General features: G+C 37.6%; 1 protein-coding gene across 2 annotated transcripts in view; it reads right to left on the bottom strand.

Annotated features, from left to right (window-relative positions):
- The window catches only part of QSOX2 (quiescin sulfhydryl oxidase 2), a 70515-nt gene extending 54695 nt beyond the window's left edge, over positions 1–15820 (bottom strand). For both annotated transcript variants that reach the window (XM_007475324.3, XM_001373152.4), the window contains exon 1: positions 15328–15820. In XM_007475324.3, the coding sequence (XP_007475386.1) occupies positions 15328–15628 (301 nt within the window). In that variant the 5' untranslated portion in view covers positions 15629–15820. The remainder of the gene's footprint in view (positions 1–15327) is intronic.

Here is a 15820-nt window from a genome sequence, read left to right as displayed (position 1 = left end):
GGGCCAGTAATCTGGGGCACACTGTTGTTCTGGGAGGTTCTTGGGCCTATCTGCCCATTGGTGGCAATTAGTTAGCAGCTGGTTTTGCCTAAAGTATTTTATAACCTGACTGCTATTTACAAGAAACACACTGAAAATGAGATACACACACAGAGTGAAGGTGAGAGGCTGGAGCAGAATATATTATACCTCCACTGAGCCAGAGAAGGCAGAGGTAGTATTCATGATCTCTGACAGAGTTGGGACTAAAACAAATATAACTGGAAGGGATGAATAGGGTAACTATAGTATTATTTGATAGTGGTATTATGGATAATGAAGGATTATCAATATTAGACCTGTGTGAACTAAGAGTTATAACATCCAGATTTTTAAAGGAAAAACAAAATGAGATACAGGTATATAAATAGATAATGAAATAATAATAGCAAGGAACTTTAATTTTCCCCTCTCAGAATTAGATGAATCTAACCAAAAATTAAATAAGTTAAGGAGATAAATAGAACCTCAGATAAGTTAAATATGATAGAGATCTGGAAAGTCCCCACATATCTACATGAAGTTAGCAGTAGATCTAAGCCTGATCATACACATAATAGAAACCCCATAGTTTCTGGTGGAACCACAATGGTCTAGAGAGCATAAATATCTGTAAAAGTTTGATTTTAATATTAATCATACTACAGAGATAGTCCTGCATTCCTGAGGGGTTGTAGCCTTGGAACAAAAGTTCTACTGGGTATGACCAAGTGGGAAAGTCTTGATTCTGAAAAGAGTATGGTCCTGGCAACAGGTTGTTTCTTCTGTTTAAGGACCAATCTAGCTAAATATGGACCTAGTAACAGATGTTAACTGACAACCAGATTGGTTAATTTGATCAAATTAAATGAGTATAGGAACACAAGCAAAAAAGGCCCAATACTACATTACTAGAACAGCTGTGAATTGTTTTTTAGAAAACAATATGGAAATATAAATTAAGAATTGTAAAGCTTTTCATGCTCATAGGGATTCCATTATTAGGATTAGGCCCTAAGGGCATCACTGACTGGGTAAAAAGCTGTGTATATATGAAAATATTCATGGAAACTCTGTAATGACAAAATAATCAGAAATAACATAAATGCAATGATTGTGGGAAATAGCTGAATAGATTGTGATATCTGAATATAATGGATTGTATTATGTTATTAGAAATATCAAATATGGGAAAATAAGGGAAATATATGAAGACATGAAAAGAGAAAAAAAGAGAATACATACCTACATAGTATGACTACATTTAAAAAAGCCACAAAATCAAGAGAAAAAAGTATAAAAAAAAATCCAAAGGGAATTCAAAAGCAGAATGTTTATATTAGTACATATATATATATACATATCTTTAAACAAATTGCAAACAATATGGAGTTTCTGGTTTTGCATATACATTTTTTATGCATTTATTTAAATGTTTTTTGGTGGTGGTGATTAAGTATACAATCTAAAATTGGAAAAAACAAAACAACCAACAACTACTATTCTTAAGGGAACTCTGATCATTTCAATGACCAATCAAGGCTCCAAGCAAAGATATTCTAAATTGCAGAGGTAAAGAAGGAGTAGATTAGAGAAAGCAAAAGACCCAGAGCTGGGAGATGAAATATCATATCTGAAAAACAGAAAGGTAGTTTGGTTAGATGGTAAAAAGGAGCAATGTGTAAATAAAGTTGGAAAGATAGGTTGAAGTCAGTTGCAAAGAGAATTAAATGACAGAATTTGATCTTAGAAGCAACATGGAACTCCTGGAGCTCATTGAACAGGGAAGTGACATCTATGAGGAAAAATTTAATGCAGTAAATGTAAGGATGTATACTTGAATTCAAACAATCCACTATATAGATATAAAATGGGCAAGTAATGCTAATTATAGTTTATCTGAAAAAGATCTAGAGGGTTTTAATGAATTTCAATTAATATAAGTCAAAAGTGAGTTATGGCAGTCAAGAAAGCTAATGCCTTAGGCTGCATTAGGAGAAGCATAAAATTCAGAATGATACCATGATTGATGGAATACTATTGTCCTGAAAGGAATAATGAACTGGAGCAATTCCATATGAATTGGAATGACCTGGAATGAACTGGAAATACCTCCACGAACTGATGCAGAGTGAAAGGAGCAGAACCAGGAGAACATTGTCACAAAGACTGATAATATACTGTGGCACAATCGAATGTAATGGACATCTCTACTAGCAGCAATGAAAATATCCAGGATAATTCTGAGGGACTTATGAAAAAGAACACTATTTACATCCAGAGAAAGAACTGTGGGAGTAGAAACACAGAAGAAAAACATTTCCTTGATCACATGTTTCGATGGGGATATGTTTCAGGATGTAGACTCTAAATGATCACTCTATTACAAATATTAATAATATGGAAATCGGTTTTGAACAATGATACATGTGAAATCCAATTGAATTGCTCATCAGCTCTGGGGGGGGGGGGAGAAGGGGAGGGAAAGAACATGAATCATGTGACCATGGAAAAATATTCTAAATTAATTAATTAAATAAAAAAATTTCAAGGATGATAACATGATAAAACCAACTATACTATCTTTATCTGACCATATTTGATATAATTTGTTAATATTTTTAAAAAGATATTGACAAGTTGGAATAAGGCATCTAAGTGGCACAGTAATGTTGGTCTTTGAGTCAAGAAGACCCAAGTATACGTCCTACCTCAGATATTCTCTAGCTGTGTGAACCTAAGTAAGTCACTAAACCACTCTCAATCTTAGTTTTCTTATCTGTAAAATGAGGATAATATCACCTACCTAACAGGGATATTGTGAGGATCAAATGATGTCATTATATATAACATGCTTGTCCACCCTTATATAAATGCTAGTTATTTCTGTTATCATCATCATCATCATCATTATTTTTTAAAACCATACCTTCTGTCTTGGAGCCAATACTGTGTATTGGCTCCAAGACAGAAGAGTGGTAAGGGTTAGGCAATGGGGGTCAAGTGACTTGCCCAGGGTCACACAGCTGGGAAGTGTCTGAGGCCAGATTTGAACCTAGGATCTCCCATCTCTAGGCCTGGCTTTCAATCCACTGAGCTACCCAGCCGCCCCCCCCACCCCCCATCATTATTTGAAAAGATGAGGAAACCGAAACACAGATTAAGTACTTTGCCTAATAACACAAAGTTATTAAGTCATAGAACAAAATACTCTTAAGTCCATTAGTTTTTCCATGGCATCATGCTATCTCATGCTATCTATCATCTTTTCTTTGATGATGGCTTCATCCTAACTAGACAACTCATATACATGTTCTTGGTCACAAGGGCAATATTGTGCTAGAAAATTAGACCAAAATCTGTCTCTGAATCTAGAAAAGTCACATACAATTTTAAATTCTACTGAAGTCAATAGATACTCTGACTTAATACAAATAACTCTAGAGTCAGAAAACCTAGTTCCAAATTTCATCTCTGACATGTATGAACTCAAATAAGTCACAACCTCTCTGGGCCTCAGTTTTCATATATATAAAACGAGGGGGTTAAACTAGGTCACCTCTGAGGTCCTTTCCAGGTTTTTTTCAATGATCCCATTACCATTCATTGTAAAGGGCAGCTCATGAAATGGAAGAAAAATAAATGCTTTATGAATTTAATGTTTGATATAACATAGAGGTATTTAATTTCAATAATTATAACAGTGATAATTGCTTTATGAGTAAAAGGACCTGAAAGAATGAAAACACGATTAGAGCTAATTTCCAGAGTTTTTCAAACAATTATTCAACTTTTCTTTCTAGAGAAAATAAAATTGGGCAGATATGATCCTAATACTTGTGTCCCACAAAATTCACACAGTTCTAAAGATACATGTCTTCAGATTTGCTTCACTGTGGGGTTAAGTAAGAAACACATATCATAGGGGCATCTAGGTAGCTCAGTGGACTGAGAGTCAGGCCTAGAGACAGGAAGTCCTGGGTTCAAATCTCACCTCAGACACATCTTAGCTGTGAGACCCAGAGCAAGTCACTTCACCCCACTGCCTAGCCCTTATCACTCTTCTGCCTTAGAACCAAAATGTAGTATTGATTTCAAATGGAAGGTAAGGTTTTTAAAAAAAAAAAGCAATTCTAGTTTTATAATTAAAGTGTCATAGTTCAGTGGAGAGCCTGGAAATGATATGATTCTGGTTCCAGGCCATTGAATCTTCTTTGCCATTGTACACATTAGCTTTGCCAATAGAAGGCACTGTTCATGAGACGTGAATTGTTTATTTCTGTTTTTATATCACTACCTTCTAGCATGAAACCTAGTACCTAATAAATGTTTAATAAATGCTTGGTGAGTTGAATATAAAAGCATGTAGGATAACTTGAGAACCTTAAAAATAACCTGTTTGAGCCCAAATTTAAATTTAACAGATAATAACAAATAATACAATGGAGGAAACCAGACTCCCTGTATTTAAAAAAATTCAAAATATGTGATAACACTACAAATGGCTAAATATATCTGTACTCAAACATCACAGGAGCTGTTATCCTCAAGATATAAAATGCCTCTAGAAATAGATCCTTTCCTTTAAAATAAACTGTGAAGACAAAGTTTCATCATGTTCTCACTGACTTTTTTGTGACCTTAACAGCTACATTAAAGAGACTTCTGGTTTGTGGGAGAAACAAATTGGAAGATTAAACATTTTCTTCGATCACTATGACCTCTCAAAAATCCTCAAAATAGAAATATGTGATGAGATAAAGTAACTTCAGCTGTCTCCTTGGTCCAGGTTACCCCAAATCCAAAATAAAGTTAAAAAAACAAACAAACCCCCAAATTGATGCTCATTGTCCCTGAGTTCCCTTGGTACCCCTCCTGAACCTCCTACACCACTAAGGCTGCACTAGTAAGACTAAAGGACATAGCACAGGCTTATTTCTAGACCTGTTCCTATACCCCTGCCTCCTCTGTCTTTCCAATGCTGTGGAGATCCCAGTTCCTGGCTGTTGAAGTTTGTTTCTACCTTAAAAACCAGTTTAGCTACTGTTCTTCAGAGGGAAAAAATCTGACAGGGGCTGCAACTCACAGGAACCAGCACTACTAAGTAATGCAGTGTCAGTGCCATGGAAAACAGGCTCTAAACTGCCAGTTTTAGACCATAAAACCAAGGAACAGAGGGAGTGGGACAGGTCACCAGGTCAGGACAGCATGCATGTAGTGGGGATATGTAGTACTGAACCAAGCCTAAGGGAATGAGCATAGCACCCAGCTAAGGTAGTTCTAAACACTCAAAAGTCAGTTGTGGCAGACACCTAAGATGGTGTTCCATGAACTTCCCAGTGTGAGAGGAAGCTGAATTGCTTTGAGATCCAGCCCTCAAGGAAACCACAGTCAGAAGCGAAGGAATCAGGAAATGAATGATAGGCAAAATAAGAGGGGGAAAGGGACAGAGTATTGAAACACTGTAAGATTTCAGGAAGAAGAAATCTCAAAGACTGCACATAAACAGATAAATCAATAGGAAAAATACTAACAGAAGGAAAGATAGCCTCCAAATCTAGTATGAATTTGGGCATCTATAAAGGCAAATAACCCAAAATTTGATTAGACTGAGAATGCTGTATAATTTAAAGAGAACAGGGAACTATAACATGCTGTTCTTGAGTAGTTTATAAGAGAAATGAAAATTATGAGAGCAGAATTTCTGTCTTAAATAAAACAAGTAATGGGTAGAATAGAAAAATTTGAATCTGCAACAGCGAAACTCATAGAAGAAACAAAATAGAGAATAATAGATTGGGAATGCAAATGCACAGAAGTGAAAGACAACCTAGAAGGAGAACAAAACCCAAGAACATTAGAATAAATATGCTAATTATGTAAGCAAAATTACTGATCTTGAAGATAGGCTATGTAGAGACAACTTAAAAATCACAAATAGGTCACCCAGAAGAACATGATAGGACAAAAAACCTTAATACCATAATGAAGGGCATTACAAAGGAAAGGATATTCAAATAATGTAAGACTATTCCACAGTCACTCAAAAACAGAGAAGGGAATGTGTTCCAAAAAGCAGTGGAGCTCAAGATGCAGTCCAGTATAACCCATCCTACAAATCTGAGCTTCATCATATAAGACAAAAACATTCAATAATGTATGAAATATTTTTTGAAAGGAAAACAGAACTGAAGAGATTCTTTGCTTCTCAAACACCTCAAAAAAAACAAAAATCCAGGAAGAGTGAATAAAATCAACAGGTAAGGACAGCAACAACAACAGAATGATTGCAGAGATTAGTTAAGAGGCATCTTTCTTAAATATACACAAGGAGACAAGAGTGAAGGTATAAATCTGGTAGAAGTGATGGGGAAGACAGGAAACATTATGGAGAGAATCTGTTGACATTCTGCCTACATCATTCTGAAAAGAGGTCCATAGACTTTACCAGACTGCCAAAGGAGTCCAAGAAGAGTTAAGAACTTCTAATACAGTCCAATCCATGACAGAACAGAACAGAATCAGTTCTATGGTATCCCTATCAATTATTTGTTCATCCTTGGCTTGAGGATATCCAGTGAGAAGAAACCCACTTCCTTCCCACTCAATTTGGATATTAATTGTTAGCAAGTTTTCTTTAACCCAAATTTACATATTCCTAATTGCAACTTCTACCTACTTTACCTAATTTTGCCCTCTGAGATTCAGTCTAATTTAATGACCTTCAGTAATGGCTATCTATGTTAGAAACATCAGGGGGAAAAAAATCACAGATTATGGGCCAGAAAGAAACTTAAGCAGTCAGCTAGTACAACCCTCTCATTTTACAGGTAAGGATATCAAGGTTCAGAGAAGGTAAATGATTTGCCAAGTCACATAGATAGCTTGTAGCTGAAGTGAGATTTGAATCTAAGTTATGTAAGTGCAGATCTGTTCCCATTCTACTATTCTCTCTCTTTCCAAACTTTGATAACTAACAATTCAACAGATCCTTGGACCCTCTGTCAATACAGAAGCTACTTTTCCCAAGTTCATGTTCATAGTGAGTACTGGACCACCTTTCTGGCTCTCTACTGTTTTTATTCTTTTCTTGAGCAGCTCAAAAGACCATTAAATGACTCAAGCCCTCAACATCTTCAAATATCTGAACAGGTGGGAAGCATAATAGTAGGATAAAGAGAGTTCTAGAGTATAGTCAAGACAACTGGGCTCTAGTATCTACTTGAGTGCTTTGGACAAACCATGTCATCATTCTAGGTCCATGTCCTCTTTTATAAAATGTGTAGACTAATTGACATTAAATTTCTCATCAGCTCTAGTATTCTGTTCCACAGGGTACCTACAATAAGTTGAGAGAATAACAATAGTAGCAGCAACAGCAGCTGGCATTTACATAACCCTTTAAAGGTTGCTAAGTATTTTACTTATAGTATCCTACTTGGTCCTCACAACAACCCTGAGAGGAATTTACTTTTATTGTTTACATTTTATAGATGAAGACACTGAGGCTAAGAGAAGTTAAGTGTCTTGTTCAAGGTCACACAACTGGTAACCGAGACAGGATTTGATCACGTCTTTCTGACTCCAAGTCCAACACTCTTATTAATTATACCACCATAACTGATACACACATACAAATATATATTTATATATATGCATATATATAAATGAAGCTTTAGAAGGTACTGATAACATCCTATTAATGTCCTTTGCTAACTAATAATAAAGTAATACTTTATAGAAAGTAATCCAAATAGGTTCCTGTTACCATTGACTCTTGGGATGCTTCAGTTTCTGAATCTCTAAATCCTTAGATAGCTAATATTTCAAGGATTTTCAATATCTTATAAATATTCTCTCTCTCTCTCTCTCTCTCTCTCTCTCTCTCTCTCTCTCTCTCTCTCTCTCTCTCTCTCTCTCTCTCTCTCTCTCTCTCTCTCAGATACCACAGGAGATAAAATGTCTTCAGAGACATTTTTTATATTTAAAGTTCATGTAGACATAAATCAGCATTCAAGTAGCAATGAGATTTTATGCGCATAGGGCTAATTTAGCATTTGTTTATAATGCCCCAAATATCAGCATCTTCTCTGCCCTTTTCTCCCCTTTCCTTGTGCCTATCTTTTCCTCAGTAGGTTCCTTCTTTTTCCTCCTCTGTTCATCTAACTATCCTGCACTATTTGCTTCTTTTTTCCCCCTCTGTCTATCTGGCACTATGCTGAATAAAATATAAGATACCGTATAAAAATATAAGAAAATAAAATAAATACTCCCTACTACTTTGGGCAGCTAGGTGGCAGAGCAGATAGGGTGCCAGGCTTGAAGTATGAAAGACTCATCTTCCAGAATTCAAATCTGGCCTTAGACATTTCTTAGCTGTGCGATTCCCAGGCAAGTCACTTACACCCTGTTTACTTCAGTTTCTTCATCTTGTAAAATGAGCTGGAGAAGGAAAGGACAAAACCACTCCAGTATCTTTGCCAAGAAAACCTCAAAAGGAGTCATGAAAGAGTTGGATACAACTAAAAACAACTGAACGGCAACCACCATTTGGAGCTCATAATGTAGTTACAGGGAGGGGGGTGGAGTGTGACTGGATGAGAGACAGGACAACAGGTACACATCTAAGTAAATATAAAAATATATACAAAATAAATATGAAACACACTGAAAGTCCTTGTGTAGAAGATGGCATATGTGATAAACATTGAAAGGATGATAGAAAATCTAACTAGTGGAGATGACAAAGGAGGGCATTCAAAGCCTAGGGCACTCTGCTTAAAGTATGAACAGCAAGTATACTAGTTTAGCTGGAACGGGAAGGTATGTAAGGAAGAATATGGTCTACCAGTCCAGAAAGACAGGTTAGACCCATATTGTGAAGAGCTTACAAGAGGAGTCTGTACTTGATCCTAGAGCTTCCTAAGACATCAAGTGATACAATCAAACTTCTGCTTTAGGAGTGCCACTTTGGCATCTGTGTGGACCATGAATCAGAGAGAAAAGAGACTGGAGGACAGCAATGAGGAGGTTATTGCAATAGTGTAGGAAAGAGGTATTGAGAACCTAAGTAGGGTGATCCAACTGTGAGTCAAGGAAAAAAAATTAAATACAAGAGATGGTATGGAAACAACAACACAAGGCAACTGACTGGATCTGGACTATAAGCAGAGAATGAAGAGTCAAGAAAGAATGTACTTACCAAAAAACTCTGTACATAGTAACAATACTGTAACAATAATTGATTGTAAAAAATTTAGTTATATATCAGTACAATGATCCACAACAATGCCAAAGGACTCATGACCAAAAAATGCTATCTGTCTCCAGAGAGAAATCTAGAAATCTAATGACGTATAAGGGCAGACCAAAACATTTTTTCATTTTATTTTTCTTACTTTTTTCTCCTCCAACATGGCTAATGCAGAAATATTTTGATAGTTTCATATGTGGAATAGTTATCATATTTCTTGCCCTCTCAATGACTGGGGGAAAGATGAAGGGAGGGAAATAATTTGGAACCGAAAAGAATATTTTTAAAAATTTCTCCAAGATTGGGAATATGGGTGAGTTTCAAAAGGCTAATGGTACTCATGAGAGAAATGAGCAAGTCGAGCAGCATGGGTAAATAAAATGAGTTCTGTTTTGGATATACTGATTTTGAGGTGTCTATGGACCACCTACGTAAAACTGTCAAGAGGCAGTTGGAGATTGAAGCCTGGTTCTGAGGAGAAAAATGAGGGCCAGGTATATGGATATGGGAGGCATCTGTATAGAAATAATCACAGTTGAACACATAGAAGTTGATGAGATCATTAAAAGAGACCAGGATAGAACTTTGGGTTAAAGCCACATAGAAGGCAGGATATGGATAGTATCCCACTGAGAAAAAGAAGACTCAGGAGCAGCACCCTGACAGGTAAGAAAACTAAGGGAGAGAGAAGTACCATGAAAACCCAGAGCAGAGAGAGCAATTAACAAATATCAAATGTTGGGAAAGAGGTCAAGAAGTATGAAAAATGAGAAAAGGGTTTGGCATTTAAAGAGGTCCTTGGTGTAACCTTGGGGAAATCATAGAATCTGAGAGTTAGAAGGAATTTCAGAGTCCATCTTATTTTAAATCAAACCAGAAAGAAATCTCTACTATAAAATATGACAAGAGACCATTCATCCTCTGCTAAAGGCCTCCAATAAAGGGAAACCCACCCACCTCTTAAGAAATTCTACTTTTGGTGAAAACTAATTGTTAGAAAGATTTTCTTCCCAGGCATCAAACACATTTTACTTTTTTCATCTTCTTTTATTCTAGATCTCCCTTCTGAGGCCAAACAAAACAGGGATGATTCCTCTTCCATATGATAGCTCTTCAAACATCTGAAGACAGCTATTATGTGCTTTTTGAATCTTCTCCAAGATAAATATTCCCAGTTCTTTCAACCAATTTTCACCTGACATGAAATCAAGGTCCTTCACCATCCTAGTTGCCTTCATTTGGATATTTTCCAGCTTATCAACATCCTTCCTAACCTGTGAAACCAAGAATTGAACACAATACTCTAGGTGAAGACTGATTAAGACAGAATAAGAGGAACTTCCTTATTCTTAGACACTAGACTTCTCTTAACCATTAATTTTTTTGATGCCACATTATGTTTGCTAACATTATTTATATTTTGCTAAAATTTCCAAATATTTTTCAGACAAACTACAAGCAATACTTATGAAATTGATTTTTTTAATCCAAATGTAAAAACTACATTTATTCTTACTAAATTTTATCTTATTAGATTTCATTCAAAGCTCTCGCCTGATACTGATCATCATTCAGTGTTAGCTATCCCTCTCAGTTTTGACCCATCTAGAGATTTGATGAGCATGCCATCTATGTCATTAAACAAGTCAATGATAAAACAGCACAGGATTGAGCATAGATTTCTGGAGACCTGCTACACTAACACTGAACTATTAGCAACTACTATTTAAATCCAAGCATTCAACCAATTCTGAACCCATCTAATTTTATTATCCTCCAGTTCACGTCTTTCAATCTGTTTCAGTTTCAGATGAGCGATACGTTTAGGTGCCAGACTGCAGAGTTGAGAAATTAGTGAGAGAAGAGTAAGCAGAGATTAAATGAATTTCTCAGTTTCTCTGGTACTAGTCTCTTTTTAAATACATGCATATGTGTGTATATCCTTTTTCCAATCCCATTTTATTTATCTCTCACAGATATCCTGCAGTTTTTTCCTTCAGTTTCCTCTTCTCTTTCTCCATTAATTTTTGTCCCTTGATCCTCCCACCCAGTATTTGAATCGCATTAGTCAAGTCACTGCCTTCCTCAACCTTCTGTTTACCAGAGGTAAAAAAAAAATTAGAAGCAAAGAGGAAAAAGAAGAGTACCATATAAGAATGACATGAGTGCTATTTGGTCTATGACTGACAATGTTAGATTCTAGTCATCCTCACAAAACTCAATTCGATTTTGCAAATATTTATTAAGCACCACTGTGTGAGTGGCACTACACTAGACCTATGGGAATTAAAAAAAAAACAGTTAATGCTTCAAGAGATTTATATTCTATGTGGAGAAGAGGGAAAAGTGATACAATAAATATAGAGAAGGTAATTTTAGGAGGAAGAAAGCACTAACAACTGTGGGAGGGTTAGAGGGATGGGATAGAAAGAATCAAGTAAGGATCTCCATAGGAGGTGGAACCAAAACTAAGTTGAGATAAAAGGAAGATTCTGGGATTTAAGATAAGGAGGAGGAAAGCATTCCAAGAATAGGGGGGAATTTGTGCTAATGCACTTAAGTAGTGGGCAAGGGCAGAATGAGATTCGGGAATATCTAGTGGTCCACTCTGGATGGAATGTAAAGATTGTGAAAGGGAATAATGTAAAATAAAACTGGGAAAGGTAAACTGAAGGCAGATTGAAGAGGGATGTAAAAATCAGACTTTGGAATTTGTTTTTTATCCTAGGGGCAATAAGTTAGGGTTATTGAAATTTTTTGAGAAGAAAATTTGTATCAGTCTTGTATTTTAGGAAGCTTAATCTGAAAGCTTTGCAGAGAATGAATTAACTGAAATATTCAACTTATTGAAATTCTCACTGGAAAATTCATTTTCAATCTACCAGCCAAGTAATAGTAGGTAATATCTATTTATGAAGATACTCATCCCCCACCCCACTCCTGCTTCCAAGGCTTGGGGATGCCCATTACAAATTAAGTATGCATCACAAATTGGGTTAGCCATCATTGCTCCAGGCCAAATGGTCTACAATGAATAGAGTATGTTTTGTTTTTCAAAGTACTCAAAGGTGAAGGGAACAAATTCTATCAAAATAAACACTGGGAAAACTCTAGGCTATACTATACAATAGACCTTCTGTTAGCTTAAGTCAACCTTTATCTTAAAAAGTACTAATACTATTTCCACCAAACTTGAAAAGAATCAAAAAGGCACTGAAAAGCCAAAGAAATTTCAATCCAGAGAACTAGAAAAACTATTAAGGATTCCAATAAATTATCCATAAAAGTCAGCCAGTAAAATGGAAAGAGCACTGGCTTTAGAGTCAGAGGACCTAGGTTCAAATTCTGCCTCTGTCATTTACTACCAGTGTGTGTTTGGCAAATTACTCTTTCATCCTCAATTTGCTCAATTGTAAAATAAAGTGGGACTAGGAGGTAGTTTAAGGTCCTTTCCAGCAATAAGTCCTCAGTCTATACATCAGGATTGGAAAAAAGTGTTTTTGCACTATGTAGATTCACTTCCAAAATTTTCCAAGTCATGGTTCTTTCTGAATAGCTCTCATTTTACTGAGGATATAAAATTGTGTAAACAAATGAAAAAAGGCAAATAAAAAGGACAAAGTGTTCAACCCATATCAAAGTTATCAAAAAATCTAAGTTCTATTAAATTTCATGCTCTGAATTTCTTATGTTAATGAGAATTTCTAAAAAATACAAATCAAACATGAGTTGTACTAGAGCAGGACTATACTTTCCTCAGAAAAGTGGGATTCTGTAAAACACAGATTATAAACTTGGATACTTACATATTGTTTTTAATAGGGAACAAGCAGGGTATAGTTGGAAAAGTGCTTGACTTGGCAACATGGCAGAGTGAATAAACTGCTACTTTTAGGGTCAGGACGATTCGGTTCAAAACTTACCTCAGATATATTTTTTGCTGTGTAGCCCTGGGTAAGTCATTTAACCTCAGTTGGCCTCCATTCTTCATCTATAAAATGAGGGGATTGGACTAGATGGCTTCTAAAATCCCTTACACTTCAAATCTATGATCCAATGACCCTCTAAGGTGGAGTCTTAGCTCGGATCCTTAACAAAAGAGCCTGTAACAAGCCCCTTTCTGGGCCTCAGTTTCCTTGTCTGTAACATGAAGGGGTTGGACTAAGTTATCTTTAATATTTTCTTCCAACCTTAACTAGAAAGGCCATCAAAGACTTTCTAGAACAATCCAATTAGGCAAGATTTTAACTTATGCATTTATACTTTTTATAACCTAAAGAAGTCAGGCCTATGTCAATTATAAAACCCATTCCCCTATATAACCATTAGTCTGTTTTCTCACTCAGGGTGATAAACAGAATTCAAGATCTCTGCCTACAACATACTTATCTTGGTAACAACTAATGAAGTAAAGATACTCATGAGGTCTAAAACATATAAAATGGTCATTTGCAAGAAAAGTTTACAAAAATCCTTTCTTGCATTAAAAAAAGAAGTACCTGCTTAGCAAACACTAAAGGGAAAAAGAAAAAAGAAAGCACCAATTTGCTAAGTCCTTTGCCTATGGAAGTATATAATTAGAGTTAAGTTCAACACTCAAAAAACAACCCTGACCAAACCTACTCAAATTAAATAAAGAGTTCCTTCTTCAGATGACTTGAAATACAATTTTAAAACAGCAACTTTTACTAAAGTTTTGCTATCTGCTTTGCCTGGTTAAAAAAGAAAAAAAATCTATCACAGTTTGAGCTAGCTATGAAAGCCAGATGTGTAAAACAGTAAAGGAAAAAAGTAGACAGTAAAAGGGGAAAAGGGATCCAAAAGGCCTTCAAAATATTACAATATAAACCAGTGAAATAATCAATACAAAAGATCTGTGGAAAGCCATGATTATTTTCATAGGGGACAGCAGGGATCTCCCAAAGAAATGTTTTAAAGATCTCTCATCATTGTTTTAATATAAATAAAGCCCCCGTGGTACTTCCTTCACCAAGAAAATCTGGATATTTGGGTTTGCAAATTGAGGTCTGTGGTTTTTATTTTGCACTTGACACTATCATGTCAATAAATCTAACAAAAGCAACCTTCTCAAAGTAGAGCTCTGGGGTAATTAGTCTAGAAAGATTTTCAGAGCAAAGATAAGATAAAGCAGTAGTAGACCCAGATGAGATTCAGATGGACTCATAAATAAAGACTGTGGTGAGAAGTTCCAGGTTGGAAGATGTTAAGAAATGGGGAGGGAGTGACTAGAAATGTTATGATTCAAAAAGGCTAGAAGTGTCTTCAGTCATGGAAGGACTCTGAATAAAGCAGATGGCCTGGAATGGGAACCAAAAACTTGACAACATATAGCTCAATGGTGAAAAGTTAACTACCTGGAAGAAGGAACTTCCTCAAGCATGTGTGGGGAGGTTCCAGATACCACAAGCTAGAGGTACTAGAGTGGCAGAGAGAGACATGACAATCACTCCTATGATTTGAGTGTATATGAAAAAGGACCCCTTACGGTCATGAATTATTGTGGTATGAAGAAGGAACTGGAGACCAACTCAGACTTTACAGTCAGGGCCCGAGCCAGAAGGGCCCATGCCATTCAACTGAGGCAATGAAGAGGATTGGGGGTGGGGGCGGAGGGTAAAGAGGCTGATGTGAGAGATCTCTGTGATAGTTTGAAGGTTTATCCAGGGATGCTTTCTAGGACCCTCTCCTCATTTTACCAATACATAGAAGGGGAATGTGGGAGGATGAGAGGAATAATCTGGAGGTTAGGTTTCTTCACACCTTGAACCTAGCAGGTATATGGAGAGGGTGATGGGGTGTCCATAGATAGGGGTTTTTCTGATAGGATGGGGGGGGTCGGTGTCTGCGTTTGTCTGATGTGCCTCAAGAAATCTCCCTCTTTGCCTCGGTCTCAGGCGAGGTGCTAGTCCTGGGTCATACTGTTGACGTAGGGGGTCGGGGTGATGGGGGTCTGTCTGAAAGGGGAGGGGAGGGAAGGGGAGGGGGTAGAGGAGAGTGCCGCGTCCGGCCCCGCCGCGCCTGCGCGCCCCGCTCACCTCGCACGTCGCGCGCCAGGGCCCGCCACACGGGCGCATAGTGGATGCAGTGACCGCACCACGAAGAGTAAAACTGCACCAGCCACGCGGCCGAGCTGTTGCCCGTGGCCGCGCGCACGCTCCCGGCGTCCAACGCCCACACAGCGTCCGCGCCGCTGGCGCTGTATAGCCGGGCCCCGGCAGCTCCGACCCCGGACCCCACCAAGGCGAACAGTAGTATCCAGAGCTGCGGCGGTCGCGACCACCTGCGGGGCCCTCCGCCCGAGCCCCAGCCCCAGCCCCAGCGCCCCGCCGCCGCCATCTTGGACGCTCCCGTGGGGGGGGCATTGACCTTTCACCCTGGCAACCGCCGTCACGTGCGCCGCCCGCCGCCTTGGCTACAGAGCTCTCTTAGCAACGCCTGGTCCCTAGTCTCCCCAGTCTTTCTGGGCGCGCTCGTTTGCTTGCTCGCTCCCTTGCTCTCGGCTCGAGAGAGCTGAAGGGAACCTAGCCT

The sequence above is a fragment of the Monodelphis domestica genome, chromosome 1 (genome assembly GCF_027887165.1).
Source record: "Monodelphis domestica isolate mMonDom1 chromosome 1, mMonDom1.pri, whole genome shotgun sequence".
NCBI classification, from domain to species: Eukaryota; Metazoa; Chordata; class Mammalia; order Didelphimorphia; family Didelphidae; genus Monodelphis; species Monodelphis domestica.
This window is presented reverse-complemented; position numbering and strand designations above follow the sequence as displayed.